This window comes from Podarcis melisellensis (genome assembly GCF_964234715.1).
Source record: "Podarcis melisellensis genome assembly, chromosome: 3".
In the NCBI taxonomy this organism is placed as follows: Eukaryota; Metazoa; Chordata; class Lepidosauria; order Squamata; family Lacertidae; genus Podarcis; species Podarcis melisellensis.
Genome location: NC_138530.1, coordinates 71,335,641 through 71,359,966, shown reverse-complemented (window position 1 = coordinate 71,359,966; position 24,326 = coordinate 71,335,641). Strand labels below are relative to the sequence as shown.

The following is a 24,326-nucleotide window of genomic DNA, read 5'->3' as shown; positions in this document are numbered from 1 at the left end:
TTAATTGGGTTCTTTCAGACTGCAATACTGCAGACTTTCCAGAAACATTAGGGGACTTGTCCCCCCCCTTTTTTTTGGTAGACTTTTTCTTGAAGGACAACTAATTTGGAGGGATTATTTTCTGCTGTTGGGATTGGCTCTATCTCAGTAACTTTGCAATGGCTGCCTCTTTTACTAATTGTTGGTTTTTATTATTTTATCCATTAGTATTTTTGTGTGTGTGATTTGAATGTTTCATATATTATTGTTATTTGCTTGTTTAACTTTACATTCTTGTTTGCCACTTTGTGAGAAATTATCTAAAAGGCAGGATATAAATTTTAAAAGTAATAAATACAAAAATATTACACTCTCACATATGTCCTACACTGAAGGCACTTCTGTCAGGGAAAGCTTTGTATACTGCAAGTCAAGGAAGCCTTTCAAAATGAATGATGATTGTAAAGTATTACCGTATTCAAAGTTTTCAGGAGCACTTTTTAATGGGATAATCTTTAACGCTTGTAATTCATAAAGTAATAAACAGCAGCTGAGATTGATTAATAGTCAAAGCAAATTTGAGGCATGTAATCAATCTCAACAATTGTTTATTGAAAATACTTTTCAAAGTGACAGAAACTGTTGGTTTTTCATAGTAAACCTTAAGATTAAAAGTGGGGGTTGTTTATTTCCATTGGCAGGGTTCAGAACTCTGTTGTCTTTTGGGACTTCTTGGTTGACTCAGATTGTATATTACAGGGAGTCACCTTTCTAGATACAACATTTATAGCAGGGCAATACCTTTATTAAGTTGAATCAAAATGACACAAAATTGTGAGCAAACTTTTGAGTTCTTAGATGCTAAGTGAAACATCTAAGGGGAATAAAAAAGGTACAAAGGCCTATCTAATCCAGTATCCTGTTTCAGCAACCAACCATATGCCTTTGGCTCAGACCTCATCAGTGTATATCTGAAGATGTTTGCCCCCGTGAACATCATTTTACATTTACCTATATGTAGGTGTCGCTTAGTGGCAGACCACATGGACTGCATGCAAAAGCTTCCAGGTTCATTCCCTGGCATCTGCAGATAGGGCTAGAAAGACTGCTGTCTGAAACTCAAGGGAGCTTCTGCCAGTCAATACTGAGCTAGATATGGTCTGACAATATAACTCATGTTCTTATGTTATCATTTCAGACCTTAATCTGGGGAAGTTTTCTCCTTTTGACCTAGGTAGTGAAGCTGAAGGTTTTGTTCTTTGGATGAAGCCAGAGTTAGCTCAGATAGCTTTTGCAACATCATAAAGCTGCTTATGTAGGTGCAGGATTTTTGTTCTCTGTGGGCATCAGCAGAACACGCATAAGCCCACCCCACCCTGTCACACCCCATTCTGCCCCCGTTCTGCCCTCCTCTGGGTCCAAAAGGACACACCCATCGGCGGTCGCATATCAGTTGAACACACAAAATGGTTGCCAGCTGTACTAAGAATTATTATCTAGACCAAGTGGTTCCCATATGGTGAGTCACAGACCCAGGGGCTCCATGATATTCACATAAAAATGTGAATATCAGAGATATCAAAATTTTCAAAAGTAGGGGGTCCACGACTTGGCTTTTGAAAAACGGGGTCTGCCGTACTTAGCTAATTGGGAACCACTAGTCTAGACCCTTGTTTCACTCAAGGAGATTTTCAGAGCCAACTGATATTTTGTGTCATTGGGTAAACTACAGAATTTTGCAAAATCTATTGTGATTTTGAAAACAATCAGCCTTAAATAGAGTACAGTTTTTAATGGCATGAACCTCCCACAGATCTAACTGTAGACAATGTTGTGTGTAACCACAGGTTATTCCATATGGAGAGTATTTTCATGGACGTCAAAATATGCATCCAGCCAATTCAATGAGGCCTGCATGAACACTGTGATGCAGAGGGTAAGTTTATCCAGATGCACATCTGTATCTACATTAGCTGGGACACTACATCTAGGCATGAGTTTTTCTTACTAGATTTGGTGGGATTGGGGCAATGATCATATACTCCCCTATCTCACACTATGCTCCTGATTTTGTATAGTGGACAAGATAAACTGTCTTTAACATAGGAATGGTAAATCATGGTTAAATGCAAATTACATACTACGCACTGTCTAGACCCTAAATTTCCTCCCTCATTGCCTTTGGTACAGGAACCCCAGACATGGAATAGGTTGCCCAGAGTCTTCTCTATTGTGGAGTGTTTTTTTGTAAGTGAATAACCTTTCATTCACCCATATTTTTTCATTGTGTTTTGAGTCTGTGCTGCAAACTGTTTATACTGTCACTGTTGCAAGGTTTTCTATTTAACATATTTTGCTGTCTTTTACTGCTTATTGTTGATTTTAATATGTGTTGTAATTTTTAATATTGCCTTGTTTGTAAGCCATCCAGGGATTATTTATTTATAAATGAAATTTGAGATTCCAAATCTTTCCCACTATTTTTCAGATGTCTCTGTCAATGAATGATATAGGAACACCCACCACAGATTTTAGTCTCTTTTTTGACTCACGCCTCTATCAGCATGATGACACACTAGTTTGTAACTGTGCTGAAGCCATTGTTCAGGGTGAGTTTAAGGAGAAATTACATTTTCTAGAAATACTTTTTCCTTTGCAGCATTCCATACAATTACAAATAAGTCCCAGATCCTAATGTATGTTACTTGGTTTGATGACACATCCTAGTGTAGTCTGTTCCAGATATAGTAGATGGATGAAGAAAGTATGTGTATTTGAAGAAGGAACCTTTTTTACAAATTAAAAGAATGAGGTGCAAGGGATTTCAACCATTAAGACATGGCAAATAAAAATTACAAAGGGAAACAAAGCAGTGGAATAAAAATTAACTCTTGAACTTGACAACCTAGAGAATGGGGAGAATAAAAATAATGTGCATATGAAAAGAGTTAGAGAAGGAGCCAAGAAAGCTTAGTGACTTTTATACAAAAGTGGCTCAAAGAAATGTTAGATTATGATAATCATAGGGAAAAGGTTCATGCTCATTATTTTGCCAGCATCATGGAACTAGATCCAGAGGTTTTGACTGGATGCTATATAGGTAAAGGAAAGGTTCTGGGGAGAAAGCCAGAGAGAACAATTAATTGTCCATTATGTGTCAGAAAATGACTTTTGGAAATATTTTTGCCTTTTGATTCTTAAACCAAGAGGGGGACCAGAGAACAATGGAGCACCAAGAAAAATTAGTTCATTGAAGATGGAGTTTGATTTCCTTTGTGGTGTCTGCCTGCACAGGAAAAGAAAAAAGGAGGAATACAGATGAGAAGAGTCTTAAATATACAGAAAAATAATATATTTCTCTTTGTGAACCTGGTGACACTACATAGCCAACAGGGAAAACGTCTCCTAATTTCAGTACTGGTATTATAAAACCAGAATGACATATGAAAATGATTTTTCTTATATATCAGGTTATAATTCCAATCCAAACCACCTTTACTTGGAAGAAACTCTTCATTTCTTTTAATGGATTTTACATCCAAGTAGGTTGTTTAGGACCAAAGGCTTAGGTGATAAAAAAGACAGAACTTTTTTAAGTGCTGGAAGCAGTATTGTTGAATTGCCATTGCGCCACTATACTTCCTTCTTTCTTTTTGTCCCACCACAGTTGTTGATCAAGCTAACTTTTCAGGTTATGTAGCACTTCCAGGGATGGGCTGGCCAATTTCCCCCAATTTCCCACTTTGGGGTGCAGCAAAAACTTTACCTCGAAAGGGATATTGTAGAGTTGGAAGAGGTTCAGCCACAATGATAAGGGTCTGGAGCAACTCCCCTAAGATTAAAGGTTGCAGCATTTGGAACATCTTAATTTTAAAGAAAAGGTGAGCAGGAGTGGCATGATAGAAGTTTATAAAATTATGCATGGCATGGAGAAAGTGGATTTCCCACAGGTACCTTGTTGGCCACTGAGAACAGGATGCTGGACTATATGGGCCTTTGACTTGATCCATCAGGTTCTTCTTGTGTCCTTATGTTTATAATTATCTCTGTGAAAGAACCAGGTGGTGGACTATATATGCAATTTGCCTGATCCAGCAGGCTCTTCTTAGGTTCTTATGTTTAGGTTGGTTAGGATGAAAAAGGCCAGATAGTCAAGCATAAGGGGACTAGGACCTGTGATGTGATGTTTTCCCAGTTAAGTAGTTGTAGTTTCATCACTTTCTGTATAAGGGGTTGCCTTATCCTGAGACTTGTAAGTTTTTTGTTAAGAAGTGTTACTTTCAAGTTTTCCTCTGTCTCTCTCTATGCTCCTCCCCACTGTGTTTTATCTTGTCCAGGGCAGCCCTAAGTGACTTATAACCAACCAACCAACCAACCAACCAACCAACCAACCAAGCAAGCAAGCAAACAGGGAAGCAAAACCCTCCACAAATACAGTAAAACTGGAGGGGTGTGTGTGAAATACATTAAAAGCATGCCAACCAATTCTAAAAGGCCACAAATACCAGTAGTTAAAGGCCAAACACCTGGTTATAGAGGAAAGCTTTTCATAGAATCATAGAACTGAAGACTTGGGACTCAGATGGTCATTTAGTCTGATTCCCTTCAATGCAGGAATTTTAACTAAAGCATCCATGACATGTGGCCATCCAGCCTCTGCTTTAAAACCTCCAATGAAGAAGAGCACCACCTTCTGAGGGAGTCATTTCTGCTGCTGAACAGCTCTGGCACCTAAAGATGTGTAATGATGGTGCCAAGTGAGCCTTATGCTTATTCACTTGTTCAGTTTCTTTCTCAACCTGATGGTTTGTGATTGCCTTACATCTTTGCATTGCAGTCTGCTGGTGCTGCTATTAAATGCAAAGTCAGTTCCTAACAAAATCTCATTCACCCATGATTCCATGGTGGATAAAAAGGCTGACCTAGCTTGTATTACTGAAAGGTAGCTTGACGAGCTGAGGGTATAGTTTCTCCTAGCTATGCCCTCCTACTTAAGTATTCAGTTCAGTGTCAGAATAGAGTCAGGAACTGGTGGCAGCAATGGAGGGTTTCTGTAGTCTCACTGTCTCCAGGCTTCTTGTCTGTTTGAGTGCAGTATAGAGTATATGTATCTTGTGTTGAGTGACCAGGACAGATTAGAAATTCTGCTGGTGAATCACCTGACAGAGGTGGTATTGGATATGGTGTTGAAGATTCCCAGGATGGTTGTCCTGGCCTGGGGGGAACCTAGTTTTCATGCTAAGGTCACCAGGTCCTTGATGGCTCTGGTGTTTATGGGCGCCATTACAATCCTGAGCTATTCCAACATGGCTTTAGCCCAACACATAAAGCAAGATACACCTGATAGTTGTTTCTTGGCCACACAGGAGGATAGTAATCTGAAAATGGGGGATTTTGCATTAATGTGATTGAACCACTTCCGGTTGAAATCTAGACTTGCATTTCCCCTCTGAATGCATGGGAGGTCTGTTAATGTAATTCACACTCAGATGCTTATGGACACTGATGGACTCCAAAGGGCTTTTTGGGATCTTCTGATGAGCATGACAGGCACACTTGCCTTAGGTCTTTACATGTATGAAATAAATGTCAGTAAGGTCATAATGGAACCTCTTTATAAATGCCTCAGCTTTTATATGTTTTGGAATCTGACTGTGGAAGAAAAACAAATAGAAATACAAAGCAAGGGGCCCGGAAATGACCATTGCTAAAAGGAGTTGTTTTGCGCCGGTCAAGGCATCGCTGTGGAAACCCCTAGTGAACTGATGTAAGGCGTGGGCACAGAGCTGACTTTGTAACACGATGCAGGGCAGAGTAACGATGCTGCCAGAGAACACTTCAGCAGAACCAGCGGCAATGTGGTGCCTATTTAAAGGTAAAGGGACCCCTGACCATTAGGTCCTATTTAGGTCCATTAGGCCTATTTAAACTTGAGCGCTAATAAATGACCTAGCACAGTTAGCATGGATGAATACTACGGTGTCGTTTTTGCGGCAGAACAGCCCCGCCTTTCCCGCCTGCTCGCCCGCCAACATTTCGGGACAGGTTGCCGTATTGAAAAAAATCAACAACGCGGAAGTAGCTCGAGAGGGGATAAGGGCAAGTGCTTCGGCGGCTGCTACAGAGCATGCGCCGTTCTTCCGAGCATGCCCAGTACCGATGACGGAGGCGCCCGCCGCCCACTCTTACGGTGCACCGGTTGCGACGGGAGCAGAAAACGCAGCAGCTGCTGACGCGGCGACCGTCCTTTCCTCGCAGGTTCTCGGATACCTTTCTTCCCTTCAGTAGCTTGGAGGACACGGGGAGCCCAAGGTGTGGAGAGTTGGAGGAAGGGGGTAGCTAAGTAGGGTTTCTGCGCGCGCGCGCGTGGTTGCTAAGGTGACCGAGGCTACCTGGTCGGTTCCCAGGGAACAGGATGCCGCCTGGAGCAAGAACTGCTAAGGACTTCCTGGCCTGACTGCCTAGATTCTCCTTCTATATACCTCCGTCCGTCTGTCTGTCTGTGTGAGTGAGTTACTGGACTTTTCCTGGGCTGCCAACCCTCTTTGCGGATGGCATCAGGGGTGCCCACCTGCACTCAAGCCTTGGACTGAGATTGAGGTTTGCTGGTGGTTGTTAGAAATGCATCTATTCCTAGAAGATACTGAAAGTTAAATAGGTAAATATGTAGAAAATGAAGCCTTAAAGACAAGAAGAACCACGCTGGTACCAATTCAGTTCTCTCTAGAACCAGCTTGTTGTGTGAATTGTTGTGAATAGCAAATACATAAATGCCTGTGCAAAAATAAAATATGCATAAGGCTGCTGTGTTGGTCAGAAACCTAGGAGTAATTATGAACCCAGCTATTTAAATCATGTGGTATTTCTTTGCAGCTGAGTTCCTGTTATAACTATATTGAAGTTATCCCACACTATCTAGCCTATATGTATATGGCTGCTTCTGCTCAGGAAGTGTGTGTGTGTGTGTGTGTGTGTAAGGCAGGGGTGTGGTTGTGAAAAGCCCCAGCTAGTAAATTCATTTAAAACAACTGTGGTGGGGAAGTTGTGCCAGCTGCACTGATTCTTCTGATTCCTTTGAAGTATCAATGATTGGTTCAGGAATAATCTGAATAGCTCAAGTTACACCAGGCCTGAAAACTGTTACAGTATTTAAAAGAGTTTGGAAAACTGTGACAAATGAAGACAAAAGGATGATCTTATAATTTTTTTGTAGTCTGGCTATCTTAAATTTGTCCCTAACTTATTGTGAACTTAGGCAACTGAGTGCCTGTTCATTTAGCTTGGGTAACCAAATTTTAAAAAAAATGTATATAGAAGTTTGTGATAATCTAAAACACACACTCCAAATACAGTGCAACAAGCACATGTTTGCTTTCAGGATATAGGAATGCAAGGGTATCCATTTGTAGAGGAAGGAGGAGGAGAAATCGGCATGCTTAATAGCAGTTTATAGTTATTTATTAACTTATTTGTTTAAAACCATTTATATCCCTCTCTCCCGAAGGGTATTAGAGTGGCATACACTAAAACACTAAAATATATAAAAAGTAAGTATTCTGGAGGGTGGGGAGATTAGAATTGGGTGGTGGTATATGCTTTTAGAGTTAAAATAAACTCCCTTCTTTGGACTATACTGGTATGTTTCAGAATGAAAGAAAGGGGAAAGGGACACGCCTAACATTTTCCAGCATCCTCACCCCTGCTATTAAAAAAAAGAGAGTTGGGAATAAATCAAGGCAGGCAGGCAGCCCTAAACCTAAATCCTCTAGTGCTATATAGACAGCGATAGCCAGGGGTGTACCTAGGTGTTGGTAAGGTTGGCCCTGCCAAGGGCCCAGGTCAAGGGGGGCATATAAATCACACTCTTCCACTCTGACTCCATCATAGCAAGCCTGTAGGGCGGCCTCTCTGGGCGGCTGGCAGCACTACTAGCTCCTTGCCTAGGGTGCAAGTGGGCCTAGGTATGCCTTTGGCAATGGCCTTAGCGGGGCTTCAACAGAAGAAAAAACAAATTTCCTCCTTCCTCTCCTGAATTCCCTTCCTCAGACCTGATCAGCACGATTCTTTGTGAGTTTTTAATCTTTTCGAATCACTGGGAGGAAAGTAGCACTGATGTACTGCTAACTTTTATTTTTCTTCTCAGAATTCAGATTAGTCTTTATTTCAAAGACATGATGGTTCTTCCAGTGTAGGAATTCCATTCAGATTAAGGATATGTGGCTCCTTCATTATTCAAATAAAACATAAAACACAAATACTGAAGGAGCAAGTTTTTAATAATGTGTGTTTTATTATTTTTGAGGGAATTATGCCATATCCTAAGAATAAATCATAACTTTTTCATTATGAGCAGAGTTGGTCAAAATTTGGTAAGTGAGGAGACAGGAATTTTTTTTTAATAAAAGTCTGTTTGCAGGCTTGACTATGGCTCTGCAATCAACGCCTCCATCATAAATGTACTTGTAAGGCAGACAATTTAAGATCGAAAGGAGATTTGATTGAAACTTAATTAGAACCTGTCATGGGCTATACTTCTGCTGCAGTACAGAATGTATTCATGTCTCCCAGGTTGCCAGTTACTTAATTAAAAGAGAGCAAATATTAAAATCCAATAAATGGTATATCTCTAGAGCAAAATGTAAGGATTTTAAAGTAGAAGGAAATGACTCATTCTTCAAAGACTGAGACCAGCGACATAGGAATTGTTAAGGTGTTCTAAAACTTCAGAGTGCAACAGGGAGTATAATAGAAATTGAAACTGAAAGATTTTGTTTCTGTTTATATTTCTGTCACAAACTTAATTTACCATTTGATTATAGCACTTATTTAATTAAAATATAACCTACTGTTAGTACTTAAAAGCCAAAATCATGACTCCAGCTTGGAGTTTGTGATAGAAGAGAAGAAACAAAAAAGAAACAAAAACAACTCACAAAAAATATACGTATCTGATGCAATTTTCCAGATTAGAAAATTGGTTTGTTTGTTAATCTCCTCTAAAAATTTGTATAGTTCACTCATCATTTTAACTCTCATGACTTCTTTGGAGGTCTTTAAGCAGAGGCTTGACAACCATATGTCAGGAGTGCTCTGATGGTGTTTCCTGCTTGGCAGGGGGTTGGACTCGATGGCCTTTGTGGTCTCTTCCAACTCTATGATTCTATGATTCTATGACTTCCTCAAAGGAACCCTGGGTATTGTAGTTTGGTGAGATAGCTAACAATTAATGGAAGTATGTGAAGATTACTATCCACATCAAATGAGAGTATGGATGAGCCCAAAGCCAAACCATAGCTTAGCCCCAGATAGCACAGCAGCAGCAGAATTGGATAAGGAGTACAGCAGCCATGATCTTCACTTCAGGAACCCACATGCTGAGCCATGGTTGATGTGTGAACTGGGTTACCATATACTGAATTGTATTTTCACATACATACATACATACATACATCTAACCGTTATAGAAAAGTCCGTGTAACTACTGAAATAAGAACTTAACACTTAAAAACTTAAAAAAATTAAAACTTTGTTGGCACAGCCTATGGTTCTGAAAAGGTCTGGCAGGAAGTTCTTCGTGCCAACAAATCCTTCTAGCTTGCTCAGCGTTCAATGAATGTGTAGTTTCCCAGCTGCATTTTCCGCATGTTGAATTTCAGAGGCCAGTTGGCATACCTAAGAGCAGTTGTTTTCAGCCTATTCTGTTGAAGGTATCTCAGAAACTTTTAAAATGATTTTTAAGTGAGAAAAGCCACAATAGCAGATCAACCTGTTTGAGAAACCTGCATTCGCCTGCCAGTCATCCAGTGTACATTAAACAAGTACAGAGAAATCAAGTTTGTATATACATGTGTGAAGTCACTGTTCAGTAAGAAGCTTTGATCCCTTGAAAGAATGTAATAATGGCTGTGGAGTTTGTGCTTAAAAAGAAGTGGTTTGAAAAGAAGCACATTATACAAACTTAAGTCCTGAGAAGTTTTTACTAGAAGTCAAACTGCCATGCCTTTTTATGCAGAGGAGGCAACAAATTAACAATAAATATTCTGGTTAGATTTTTGTTGGTTATCTACAAAGAAATTGACTTGGCATGTTGCCTTAAGCTGCATAAATGTGGAAGAAATTTTTCATTGAGATATGGACTGTCTGGAGCTTGCATTTTTTAAGTTGATGAACTGTCTTGTGTAGGATATTAGTGTTTGTTCTTTTTGGCTGTAGTTTCAGTTTACATTTTCTATTAGAACAATCCCTAGATAGCACTGATAACTTGTCTTGTTTGTTTTGACAGTAAATGTTTTCTTTTTATCATTCAGATCCTGCTGTGATATCATCATTGTAGTATTTACCACATCTTCAGCTTGTGGGTGTTTATATGGTTATTTAATGAAGTTTTCTATGGAGTCAGGAAACTGTTGTGTTTGGCCCTGAAAGTGCATAGCAGTGAATCCTTTGGTGAGTATCTTTTGTGCATATGTTTGTGTGACTTCCTTCCCGCTGGTAAGTGATGTTCTGTGCTCACTGTACTTCTCCATTGTTTCTTTGCCATTAATAATAAAGCAGTAGGATAATAATCATTGGCACTTCAGTACTGCAAAGAAGCTTGAGTTATCTGAGAGTGCCTTTCTCTCCCAGGTTCCAAAAGTTGCAGCTTTGAATGGGCTAGACCTCATAGGCTCTAAAGTTGTGGGAAAGTGGGATCACAACCACCTGGCCCATCAGCCGAGTGTGTCTGGCCTGCCTTAGTCCCCCCGTAATGCAGCTACCACATGCATAATGCAGGTAGAAGTCGTAAAATGTAAAGTTATAAATTGTATACTGACGGAAGTTAGAAAATCACACAGGAGATACTCTGACATAGTTCAGATGGAATATCCAGGACACTTTCCAAAATGTATGTTGGAAGTCCTCCAGGAGACCATAGAGTTTAAATACTGCTCTTCTACTCTGATCAACAACCACCCCACATGCATACCAATAGCTCCCAATAACACCCCAAGGGGATTTTAAAAAATTGGTTTATTATCCAGGATTTTTTGCTGAACAAGAAGAAAATGTTCAGTAAGCCTTACTACAGAAATGCACTGAAAAGACAAAAAATATCCAGCTTGTCATCCTATATAAACAATACACTGTAGACAAAATGCCCTCTTCAACATCACATAAGTATTACTTTCATGTGTGTATTAAGCTCATCTTACATCTTACCATGGGCCGCATATAACACTGCAAATAAATATTTTAGATTCTGAAAGCAATAATTTATTATTATTGCATTTATTTAAAGCAGCCATATCTGATGGGGAAGGCTATGCTGTGCATAGGTTCTGTGAATTTAGAGATTGTCTGACATAATGTTTTACAGTGGTACCTCAGGTTAAGAACTTAATTTGTTCCGGAGGTCCATTCTTAACCTGAAACTGTTCTTAACCTGAAGCACCACTTTAGCTAATGGGGCCTCCTTCTGCCACCGCGCCGCCGGAGCACGATTTCTGTTCTATTCCTGAAGCAAAGTTCTTAACCCGAGGTAATATTTCTGGGTTAGCGGAGTCTGTAACCTGAAGCGTATATAACCTGAAGCGTATGTAACCCGAGGTACCACTGCATTTTGTAATGGTCTTGATGCTTTAAGGGTGCATTTGCACTTGCATGTGCTGCTGATTACTTTAATTGTATCAGGAAGTAACACAAATATATCAATAATAGCAGAAACAAAGCAGCACTGGAGAATCCTGCAGCAGAATAGCTTCTGCTGCCATGCAGACTAGACTGACCATGCTAATCTGTGGTGCAGACAGATGGCTGAGCAGCATGAACTAATGACCAATGCAGTGGGAAACACAGGGATTAGATGTTCATCAGAGTGTGCTCTGAACCTTGAAATACTTGACATTGCAAACAAGTTTCTAGAAGTTTTATATTTCCTATCTCTTCTACACAGTGTTGGAGTACTTACTGCAAACTCATTTCTATCAGAAAAATGAAGCCCTCAAAGAACAAAAATGTAGACTATTCAGAAGGTTTCTATAAGCCCCCATTAGCTGTCCAGAAGACCAGTGCTGAGATAATAAATGAAGCACGAAATACACTAAGGATTTTAAGAACTCAAAGACCGTTCACACCAAGGGAGGAGCAAAGGAAGCTTTTTGGATCTGCGTCTTCAAGAACACCTGAAAATAGACCACCTTCTGCTTTTAGGTATGGGGTTTTGGAGGGAAGGGCTATGGCCCTACATTGCATGTCAATGGGAGATAAAATCTAAGTTTCAGGTAAATTAGAGAAGTATAAAAACGCAGGTATAAAATTGTCCATCTATTTTGGTAGGGAGTACATGCTTCCTGCTGTATGGATGTAGCTGATAAGAAGTTTGGCTAGAAATAACTGAAGTGTTTCTGACAACTTTTAAAAGGAAAAGAAGTATTCACTGTCAACCCAAAACTATTATTAGGTTTAATGTGTAGGAAGCTGAAGCACCTCTCATTTGCTTTCTGGATGTGTCATCTCCTGCTCTTGTTGATTTTGACATTCCCAAAGGAATTGCTTCTAAAAGAGAAGCACTATCACGATATGGATTGCCATTACAGCTGCTGAGTAGCCAGCATAGAGAGGACTTGAAATAAGGCAGCATTATTCCTTGTGCCGTTGAGTAAGTAGAATAGGCACCATGGCATATAACTAGCCCCTTTATTTTCTTCTCTAACCTGTGTTTTGTTTTGCATTCCAAAAAAGCGATTTTCAGTAAAGCAATTTGGCAGAGGTAGAATTTTCACTCCATTAGTATGCACATAGAAAGTACTTTGTGAAGAAAAACATGTTATCTACACATTTAATTAATATGTTCTGTTTTTCATTCCAGTCTCCATGCTTCCAGCTTTGAATGGGTTGAATCAAGGCCTGTCTCTTGTGCACGTCTAAGCCCACTGGACCATGTATGTATTATCTTTTAGCAGGGCTTTGTGTATTCTGTGCTCCATTAAAATTATGTGCCGAGAAAGACTGCATTCTGCAAACTTAATGCAGATTGACACTTAAGGCCACTTTCCATCAGTATTTTTCAGCTGCCTCTCTGGTTCCTTAGGTCTCTGCAAGCATTTCTTACACAGCACAGGAGGAACTTGCTTTTTACAATTAGATTATCAAGAAAGTGAATTTATGCCCACAACCACATTTGGTGCTTTTTCTGCAGTCTCATGGAACTGTGGCATATCCCTAGTCCTATTCATTGGAAGTAAAATTACAGAGGCTGATACTGAAGCATCCATGTCTTGCTTCTCCCCACCCCCCTTCTTTCCAAAACCATCTTTGGAAATGTGTGTAAATAAGTTTTGTGGCATTTCACTACAGTGGTCTGTAACAAGAATACCCTTCGGAGTATTTGTTCCTTTGTGAATTCACTTAAGACCTCAGAGTCAGCTCCTGTTATTTACCAGGGAGATAAAATGAAGTAGTAAACAGACTGGCTTAAGTTTAGTGGAACTTCTTGCTCAGGGAAAACTATTATGAGAAGAAATTTGTCAATAAATAGATTATGGCAAGACCCATAATGTTAATAACCTCCGTCTTCTGATTCTTACAATGCCTGCATGTTAAATTAGATCTTTTCTTGTAACAGAAGCCAAAGTTGCTGTCATCACCCAGGGATAATGAGGAGCATCATATTTCACCTCCTAAATCACCAATAGATTCAGAGGAAATTAGGAGAATCAGCAATGCTCGTGCCCGTTTGTTTAGAACCGCATCTCATGGAAACCTTCTCCCAGATAAAATACTACTTCCCAATGAGAGTAAGAATGTTTCTATTTAATCCTTTTTACCAAGCTTTTGTAAGAACTCAATTACTGTATAAAATATATTAAAGTCAGGCTAACTGAACAATTGGATTTCATAGAGTCATAGAGTTTGAAGGCATCTCAAAAGTCCCCTAGTCCAACTCACTGCTGATGCAGAAAATTTACTGCTCCACAGCCCTAGGTTGCAGTCATAGGAACATAGGAAGCTGCCTTATATGTCTCAGACCACTGATCCATCTAGCTCTATATTGTTTCTCCAGGATTTCAGGCAGGGTTCTCTCCCTCCCCTTCCTGGAGATGCCAAGTGATTGAACTTGAAACCTTCCACATGCATTTCAGATGCTCGGTTTCTGAACTATGGCCCTTCTCTTAAAGTCCAGTGTTTTAGTTTGCAGTTCACCCCAAGTGAAATGTCTTTTCATACATTGGTGTGGATCCTAAGAGCCAAACTGTGCAAGATGCTAATGATGTGATCAGAAATAGTGTTGTTTTTTAAATGAAATGCCAGGCTGGGGGAGCTGCAGTAGTTATTGGCTTCACAGCATTGGAGGCTTAATCTCATTAAAAGTCACGCATACCCAAAACATAAATGCTTGGGCAATTAACATTTTGTGGAAGTGGGACCTCCAGTTACTATGTTTGGCTGTGTTCGTGTGACTTTTAAATGAGATTGTGGCTGGGAGGGAGGGCTTAAATCATAGAACTGGAGAGTAGGAAGGGACCTTGAGGGTCATCTAGTCCAACTTCCTGCAATGCAGGAATATGCAGCTGTCCCATATGGGGATCGAACCTGCAACCTTGGTGTTATCAGCACCCCTCTCTAACCAACTGAGCTATTTAGAAAGCCATGCTTCCCCCTCCCCTTGCTGTTCTGTTGACTATCCTCCTCACCACCCCATGTGCCTGGTATTTAATTTTAACAAAATCAGTGTCACAAATACTATCCTGCCACTAGCTTCACGTGTAGTTAGTCCATAAATTAACCTTCTACAAATGGACGGGTTCCTTCTATCTATAGAAAACTTTCAGTCCAGTGGAGGAACCCACAGTCAAAAGGAGGGAGGACATTTTTCACCAATTCCTTCTGTAGCCCCACCACTCTGTTCCAGAGAGTCCCTGAGCCCTCCAGAGACTTGCACTCCAGAGGGTGCAAGGGGCTGCAGGGGGATGGGGAATCGCCAAAAGTCACCTTCCTCCCATTTCACCAATAGAACTAACCAAGGATCCAGACAACTGCAGTGAAGATACATCAAACTCTGGAATAGTTTCTTTTTTAAAAAATCTGATCCCTTTTGGGGGGGGGGGGCAGGATTTAGTTGAATGTATGAAGGAAGGGTTTGGGTTGAAATGCCAGGTAGTTAGATTGGAGCACATCCGTCTATATATAGATGGATATAATATATAGTTCTTGATTTCTATACTATCTAAGAAGGTAGAGGGGATTACTTCTCAATAAAGGGGGTGGGATCATAGAATTGTAGAGTTAGAAGGGATCCTGAGGGTCATCTAGTCCAACCTCCTTGTAATGCAGAAATATTATTTCAGCTAAAACATCCCTGACGAAAGCATATTTCTACTGCTTTGTCCTTTGGGAAGAAAGTTAGAGAGAGACTGCTTTGGGGAAACTATTAAATTTGAGTGTGCTTCTCTAACCTTATCTTACTACTGATGCTGCAGTACATAAAACATTTTCACTTAGTTTAGGAATAAAAGTTTCTATACAGTAGAAAGGTTGAGCTCTTATGAATAAAGATGTCATTAGGAGTTCATGTGTCTTTAGAAAAAACTTTGATGGAAAGAATACCAGCCTGCATCAGTTCCTTTTATACAGATTTCTCTTATTTTAGTTAATGCCAGCTAGCAAGGACAGTTATTACAATGTGAATAATAATATTTCAGAAGACTAGCTGTCCTTTTAAGGACATCTTTCTGTATGTTTCCTTTATAAGAACACTTTAACCATTTTGTTAAAACAGGTAAGACACTGAATTTTGAAGACCATCCTACCACGTGTGATAGTTCTGGAACTAGAGGTGAAAGTCAAAACCTGACTGTCCAGTTGACCTTTAAGGATAAGTGTGTTCCATTAACATATAAAGAGCATCAAAATAAGATAGAAGGGGAAGAAGTATATTCACAAATGACAGACATTTTGCCTTCACCTCAGTGCAGCAATCAATGGTCAGTATTTTATTTATCTTCGAGTATTTTCACACAAAACATTTAAAAGTGGGAGCAGCTGGTGTGCTGCCATGGAGCCATGCTACTGGCATCAGCATCACTGTTGCTTAGTGGGGTGATGCAAGGGTGCAGGATGGTACAGGATGCAGAAGGACCATGTTGGCTCCAGCAGTGCACCAACACAGCACTGACCTCACTGCCCTTCCCTGTGTCCCAGGTGACAGTGGTATTACTGTCTGGAGGGTGACTTCATGGCACTACACCACTGTTAGCCATCATGATGGTTATCACAAGAAAATGGATATATTTAAGAAGGATTAAATAATGATTTATGGGATAATTAAATCTGGTCCATAACTATTGCTGAAAAATTAGCTCAAAAATTAAGGTATGCTAGAGGCCAAATAAAAACATTCTTTTTCAACTACATGGCAAAAAATGATTTTACATATTAAAGATGATTTGTTGTTGTTGTTTAGTCGTTTAGTCGTGTCCGACTCTTCGTGACCCCATGGACCAGAGCACGCCAGGCACTCCTGTCCTCCACCGCCTCCCGCAGTTTGGCCAGACTCATGCCTGTAGCTTCGAGAACACTGTCCAACCATCTCGTCCTCTGTCGTCCCCTTCTCCTTGTGTCCTCCATCTTTCCCAGCATCAGGGTCTTTTCCAGGGAGTCCTCTCTTCTCACGAGGTGGCCAAAGTATTGGAGCCTCAGCTTCACGATCTGTCCTTCCAGTGAGCACTCAGGGCCGATTTCCTTAAGAATGGATACATTTGATCTTGCAGTCCATGGGACTCTCAAGAGTCTCCTCCAGCATCATAATTCAAAAGCATCAATTCTTCGGCGATCAGCCTTCTTTATGGTCCAGATTAAAGATGATAACAGTGTTCAAATTCCTCCTGTAAAATATGCTACTATTTGGAATTCTTAGTAACTCTCCAGTTACTGATAGTTATAAATGAAACAAATCTTTCAAATAATGTTACCACCCAGCAGTTTGAAAGCATACCAGCGTGAGTAGATAAATAGGTACCATTGTGGTGGGAAGATAAACAGCGTTTCTGTGTGCTCTGGCTTCCGTCATGATGGCCCGTTGCTCCAGAAGCAGTTTAGTTGTGCTGGCCACGTAACCCAAAAAGCTCTTTGTGAACAAACAGTGGCTCCCTCGGCCTGAAAGTGGAGATGAGCAGTGCACCCCATAGTCAAATATGACTGGACTTAACCACCCAGAGGTCTTTTACTCAACACCAATAATAATATTACTATTTCCCCCCAGGGATTTTGAATGAAGCGACCCAAATATATATGTGTGTGTGTATGCATAATTTTCATCTTCATTAGATTTTATTGTATTTCTTTATTCCTGGTTCAACTGCCAGCTTCCTAAAAAGACACTGGCTTGCTTCTCCCCTTGGCAAGTGTTTTTAGCTTTATCCCCTGATGCAGTAAGGAAAACTAGTTCCTAATCTACCAAAGGATCAAATGGTTTCCTCTTGCATTGGTGTTAGGAATCTTAGCACCAAACTTTGTGCTTCCTGCTGTTGTAAATTGTAAAATGTTTAAAAAATGGTAGACAACTGCTTACAAAATTAAGGAATACTTCCTATGCCCCTTTTCCTGACAACAGCAAATCGCTGCCCCTCTCCAAATACTCTTTATGGATCTAAACATACAGGACCCAGGGTCAAAACTATCATTCTTGTCCAGGCTGTATTTTAAGCCTCTTGTACCTCTTTCTCAAAGATTGATGCTACATTTGTTTGCATTGTTTATAGGAACATTATTTTGTTTAACAATGATGACAACTAATGAAGCTTCCAAACAAAAAAGTGGCTAGGGTAATGGATGCAGATGTTCTGCTACATTCCCTAAAACATGGATTCTGAGCCCTTGTTAGATGATTGCAAAGAAAAAATATACCACTGTTTTCCCAGGCAATGATTTTTTAATGTCCTTGGGCCTATTAGCTTTAGTGAGATGCTCATTTTGTCTCCATTCAAGCAGGTGTCATTGATACTTAATTCCCCAGTGGTTATCAGCCAATAGTTCTACTTTTTGCCTTTCTTGCCAGTGCATCTGCTCTGCTTAAGATTGATCAGGACTGTATGCATGCAATTGTTGCTGCAGAAGAATCTGCCAGTTCCAAGAGGACAGGAGTAAAAAAAATGTCTAATTAATTTGTACCCAATTTCTCCTCCACCAAACGATTACCTGATTGTGCCAGCTGTTGCTATGTTATCACTTTTCTAAAATAAGATGGAATTAATGCTTGAGTACGCTTGAGTTTATTACAATACGTTTCATAGTAATATTTCAGAGTAATTTCAGCTAAAGTTTCTTTAACACTGAACCTGAGAAAGTAATTTGATAACCAGTTCTAACAGTTTAGAATGTAGCTATTGGAAAACAGCTTGTGTCCTGGACTTAATCCAAGTCTGCACATTCTACGGTATATTGGAAAGACCAAACAAAAGGAAAGAGATTGAAAGGCAATGAGGAATGGATGCAGAGTGGGATGCCAAACATAGGGCACTTGAAATTTAATAGGAAAAGTGGGGGGGGGGGCAAGTTGGTGGAAGGAGGCAGATATAAAGGACAGAATTTACTTCGTTTTCATCCTAAGCTGATTTATGTCCCTTCATACTAAAATATTTTGTATAACGGATATCATGGGCTGCAAAAATGTATTGAGCTTTTCCAAATTTGCTTTCATTCTGCTCATTTTGTATGGCAGCGAGGCTGGAAATTAGTTTTCGTCCCCAAGTGAATACTTGCTTGCAAAGGGTTTGCATCTACCGTTCTTCATAATTGATGGGACTGTGCCTCGCACAGAGTGATAATTGTTAAATTTGTCACTTCGCAGAATTACTGTTGCAGTTAAATTTCTTTACATCCACCTAAACTGATTTATCTCTATCAGCACGTTCTCACTTTTTCTTATCCATATTACTTTTGAATACTAGATGTTTACACGCCCTCCAGTTTTTGTTTTTGTTTTAAATAAATTTTTATTGGTTTTAACAACATAAAGAGTTACAACACAACCAAGAAAAGACAAAAAAAAGACAATAGAAAAAACATACAAAGAAACATACACGACTTCCCCAAACCTTCCCCTCACTGCACCCTTATTTTTGAAATAACTTTTAGCAATCCTTCTTTCGATTTTACTAAAACAATTTTCTTTAAATTTTCCTAAATTAAAACTTTTAAAAACTATAAATCTCTGATTTCATAACCCTGGACATCTTAACATTCCGAAATTTTGCAAAAGTTCTTAAGATAAGCTTTAAATTTTTCCCAGTCCTCTTCCACCGTCTCTCTCCTCTGGTCACGGATTCTGCCGGTCATCTCTGCTAGTCCCATGAATTCAATCACCTTGGTCTGCCATTCTTCCAGAGTAGGTAATTCTTGAGTCTTCCAATACTTTGCTAGAAGAATTCTTGCTGCCGTGGTTGCATACATAAAAAAGGTTCTATCTTTCTTTGGAATCGTTTGGTCGACCATGCCCAGAAGAAAGGCCTCCGGCTTCTTTGCAAATGTCCACTTAAGGACTTTCTTAATTTCATTATAGATCATTTCCCAGTAGGCCTTAATTCTTGGGCAGGTCCACCAAAGATGATAGAAAGTTCCTTCACATTCGTTACATTTCCAGCACTTGTTATTGGGCAGGTGATATATCTTTGCAAGCTTGACTGGGGTCATGTACCACCTGTAGATCATTTTCATTATATTCTCTTTTAAGGCACTACATGCCGTGAATTTGATACCTGTGGTCCACAACCGTTCCCAGTCCGCAAACATAATATCATGTCCAATATCTTGTGCCCACTTAATCATTGCTGACTTTACTGTTTCATCTTGAGTGTTCCATTTCAGCAGCAAATTATACATTCTAGACAGATTCTTAGTATTGGGTTCCAATAACTCTGTTTCTAACTTTGACCTCTCCTTCTGAAATCCTAGTTTCCTGTCCTGCTTAAACGTCTCATTAATCTGACGGTAATGTAACCAATCTCGAACTTTAGATTTTAATTTCTCAAAACTCTGTAATTTGAGCTTTTCACCATCATATTCTATAATTTCATAATATTTTGGCCAATCTGAGTCCATATTGAGTTTTTTTACCGCCCTGGCTTCCATAGGTGACAGCCACCTGGGGGTTTTATTTTCCAACAAGTCTTTATAACGGTTCCAAACATTATATAGTGCTTTTCTGACAATATGGTTTTTAAATCCTCTATGAACCTTTACCTTGTCATACCACAAATATGCGTGCCAGCCGAAATTGTTATCATATCCCTCCAAATCCAAGATATCTGTATTCTCAAGAAGTAGCCATTGTTTCAGCCAGCAAAAAGCTGCTGCCTCATAATAAAGTCTTAAGTCCGGCAGGGCAAAGCCCCCTCTATCCTTTGAATCAGTCAGAATCTTAAATTTTATTCTGGGTTTTTTGCCCTGCCAGACAAACTTAGATATGTCTTTCTGCCACCTCTTGAAACAGTCCATCTTATCCAAAATTTGCAGTGTCTGGAACAAAAACAACAATCTCGGCAGTACGTTCATCTTAATAACAGCAATTCGGCCTAACAAGGAGAGACTCAACCTAGACCATATGTCAAGATCTTTCTTCACTTCCAACCAACATTTCTCATAGTTATCTTTAAACAAATTCACGTTTTTAGATGTTAAATTCACCCCCAGATATTTCACTTTTTTTGTTATTTCCAAACCCGTTTCCCTTTGAAAACTATCTTTTTCCCCCATCGTTAAATTTTTTCCCAGCACCTTTGTCTTCTGTTTGTTTAATTTAAAACCTGCCACTTGGCCAAATTTTCCAATAAGTTCTAATACCCTTTTTGTACTGGCTTCTGGTTTTTGCAAAGTCAAAACTAAATCGTCTGCAAATGCTCTTAACTTATACTGTTTAGCTCCGAGCTGTATCCCTTCAACCAGCTGGTCTCTTCTAATCATATTTAACAATACCTCCAGGACCGATATAAACAATAGAGGGGATATTGGGCATCCCTGTCGTGTCCCTTTTTCTATTGGAATCTCGTCCATAACCATACCATTCACAATTAATTTAGCCTTTTGCTCAGAATATATTGCACCTATACCGTTTTCAAATTTTTGGCCTACCCCCATCCCTTGGAGATTCTTCTTCATAAAACTCCAACAAATATTGTCAAAGGCTTTCTCCGCGTCCACAAAAATCAAAACTGCTTTTCTGTTTATATTCGTCTCTAGGAGTTCCAAAATGTCTACAATGTTCCTCACATTATCTGACATATGTCTCCCTGGGAGAAAGCCTGTTTGATCTTTATGGATCTCGTCCAATAGCACTTTTTAAAATCTTTTTGCTAAAATGTCTGCAAAAATTTTATAATCCACATTTAAAAGTGAGATAGGGCGGTAGTTCTTAACTTGATGTTTCTCAGTTTCTGTTTTCGGTATAAGTGAGATGAATGCTTCCTTCCATGATTCGGGAGCCTTTTTCCCCTCCAAAATTTGATTGCACACTTCTTTCAATGGTTGTATTAACCATTCCTTCAGTGCTTTATAGTATCTCGCGGTCAGCCCATCTGGTCCTGGTGATTTTCCCAGTTGCATACCCTGGATGGCACCCTCTATTTCTTGCTCTGTAATTTTCTCATTCAAAATCCTTTTATTATTTTCAGTGATCTTTGAAAGTCCATATTTTTTAATAAACTCTTCTATCTCTTGTTCATTCTTTGGCCCTTGTGCATACAGTTTCTTGAAAAAACTTTGAAAGTAGTTGCTGATCTCATTTGGTTTACTAATAAGTTTCCCATCTGCCTCGAGGGATGTTACCGTATTCAACTTTTGCCTCTTTTTCAATTGCCATGACAGCAGTTTCCCACATTTGTCTGCTGACTCAAAGGTCTTTTGCCTCATTTGTTTTATTTTCCATTCTATTTCTTGATTTATCAGTTCCATAAATTGAGTCTGGTAGTACTTTATTTCTCTTAAAATCTCTTGCGACTTAGGTTTAGATCTCAGTTTCTTTTCTCCTTCTTTCATTTGTTTCCAGATTTTTTCCTTCTTCTCATTTTGTTTTTTCCTTTTTATAGAATTTTGCTGGATTAGGAAACCACGCATCACGGCTTTGCTAGCGTCCCATACTATTCTTCTTTCCACATCTGATCTTAAATTCACCTCGAAATAGTCCTTCAATGTCTTTTGGGCCTTTTTATAAATTGTTTCATCTCCAAATAGGGTGTCATTCATTCTCCATCTGAAGTTTCCAGCTGTTGTCAATTTCATATCCATCCTTATTGCATTATGGTCGGAGCAGGTTTTTGGGCAGATTTCTGTTCTTTTAACCCTTGGTGCCAGATTACTAGAGATCCATATTTGGTCAATCCTGGTCCACGTCATTTTAGCTTCAGAGAAGAAGGTCCCCTCCCTTTCCAGAGGGTTCCTTGTTCTCCAAATATCAATCAAGTCCATGGTGTCAGTCAGTTCGAAAAAGGTCTTTGGTAATCTCCCGTCCTTGGAAATTACTTGTCTTTGCGCTTTGTCCATATTTGTGGAGACAACTCCATTCATATCGCCCCACGCCCTCCAGTTTTGAGGCAGATTGTTCTATTTCATTTTCGCTGTGCTTAGTGAATATGATTTGACAATGCCTAATTATGGTAGCAAAGTATGTAGGATTAAAATCTTATGTAAGTGGATTGATGCTCTTTAAATTCTAGTATTCATACTGACAAAAGCACTGCTCTACGTAATAGGCACCTTTAATTTTTCTTATGTCTGTGTTATTCAGGTACATGCTTACAGTTATAAGGTTGTCTCTAACTAAGTCAGAGTAGACCCAATGAAATCAATTGACCTACTCATAAGTATGAGTTGTATAAAATCCTATGGGATCTTTAAAAAACTCTATAATTCAAACACAAGCTTCTGCTCTCGTTCTGCTCCTCCCTTTCCCCCCTATCCTTGTGTCCCCTTTCCTGGTATTTGATAGTAACTTAGACATGAACTTCTAGCCATAAGAACTGCCCAGTGGATTTACTGGCTGTAAATGTTGCTTCATATTAACATTTTGTGACCAAATTACCACGGGACCATTGAAATTCAAGCAGAAATCTTGTTTTTTTTAAAGTACTCTATGCCACCTTTCACAGGAAAGCCTTCCCAAGTTGGTTTACAGAAGCTTAATATGCATAATGGGATGGTTAGCTAATTACTCCTCATAATTAAGAGAATTGCCTTTATCTCACAAGCACCAACAAGTGTGGGAATTTTAAGGGTGAGATGGATGTATGGTTGTTTTGTGGAAATCTTAATTGAGCTCAGAAATGAGAATTCACAGACTCTTAACTGCTTTGTACACTGCAAAACACTATTGAAATGATAGAAGCGTATTTCAAAGCAAACAGTTTTTTTGTAAAATAAAATAAAATCTACCTGATATTTTCTGTTGAAAATATAAAATGTATACCTTTTTTGAAGATCAGATGTTAATATATACATTTTGCATGACCACCAATTGCTCTAAGAAATTACCATAAGTAGAATTTAAGGCTAACATTTAGATTCACTTCATTATTTCATGACAGCAAAATCCTTTAGTACTGTTGATTCTCTCAGTCTTGAATAGAAAAAGTTTGTCAGTATTTTATGTTCAATAATGGCGGCCTCTTGTGGCCTGACGGTTTAATTGCAGCATGCTTTGATTGATTTGTGAAATATTGTTTAAATCAGTGTTTCCCAACCTTTTTTGGGCAAAGGCACACTTGTTTCATGAAAAAAATCACGAGGCACACCACCATTAGAAAATGTTTAAAAAATTAACTCTGTGCCTATATTGACTATATATAAAGTAACTCTCTTTAATAGGAATCAAATAAACACAAAGAAAGTATTTTATAATTACTTTATTATGAAATAGTAAGTAAACAGAAATATGAAAAATTATAAAATACTTTATTCAGTGCGCCTTTTGTCCCTCTCCTCGAAATGCTCCAACTCAATGTTCTTCTGCGGGCTGGCCATTGGAGAGCCGTGTCGCCCACACCGCAGCCCAATACAATATGAACCCTCCCCTCGCAAGCGGCAACCCCTCCACACTCCCCACCTTAAGCCTCCACACGCGCCCTGCCCAAAGAGATGCCCGCCCGCGCGCGAGGGGATCCTTTACCTCAGCATCCCGCCCCCAAAAAAAAAAAAAGGGCGGGAGACTGCGGTCCCTCAGAGGCTGGGCGTTAGGAAGAAGCAGCCGCCTTCATCCAAGCAGGAGCAGCAGCAGCTGTAGCTGTAGTAGAGCCAAGCTGTGCCGGGGACTCCGTGCCCATGAGGGGAGGGAGGGGAGAGAGAGGAGAGGCAGCAGGTCGCCCTCTTAAGTCACGCGCGCG

General features: G+C 39.6%; 2 protein-coding genes across 2 annotated transcripts in view; both read left to right on the top strand.

The window, feature by feature from the left end:
- Positions 1 to 10,425, top strand: part of LOC309366309 (uncharacterized protein) — a 54,284-nt gene extending 43,859 nt beyond the window's left edge. Inside the window, exons 6-9 of the mRNA XM_081904764.1 lie at positions 1,827 to 1,915; positions 2,170 to 2,226; positions 2,468 to 2,588; positions 10,287 to 10,425. Coding sequence (XP_081760890.1) covers positions 1,827 to 1,915; positions 2,170 to 2,226; positions 2,468 to 2,588; positions 10,287 to 10,312 — 293 coding nt within the window. The 3' untranslated portion in view covers positions 10,313 to 10,425. The remainder of the gene's footprint in view (positions 1 to 1,826; positions 1,916 to 2,169; positions 2,227 to 2,467; positions 2,589 to 10,286) is intronic.
- A 221-nt stretch (positions 10,426 to 10,646) lies between these two features.
- The window catches only part of ARMC2 (armadillo repeat containing 2), a 34,406-nt gene continuing 20,726 nt past the window's right edge, over positions 10,647 to 24,326 (top strand). The window contains exons 1-5 of the mRNA XM_081904755.1: positions 10,647 to 10,752; positions 11,912 to 12,168; positions 12,827 to 12,899; positions 13,583 to 13,754; positions 15,737 to 15,941. Coding sequence (XP_081760881.1) covers positions 10,747 to 10,752; positions 11,912 to 12,168; positions 12,827 to 12,899; positions 13,583 to 13,754; positions 15,737 to 15,941 — 713 coding nt within the window. The 5' untranslated portion in view covers positions 10,647 to 10,746. The remainder of the gene's footprint in view (positions 10,753 to 11,911; positions 12,169 to 12,826; positions 12,900 to 13,582; positions 13,755 to 15,736; positions 15,942 to 24,326) is intronic.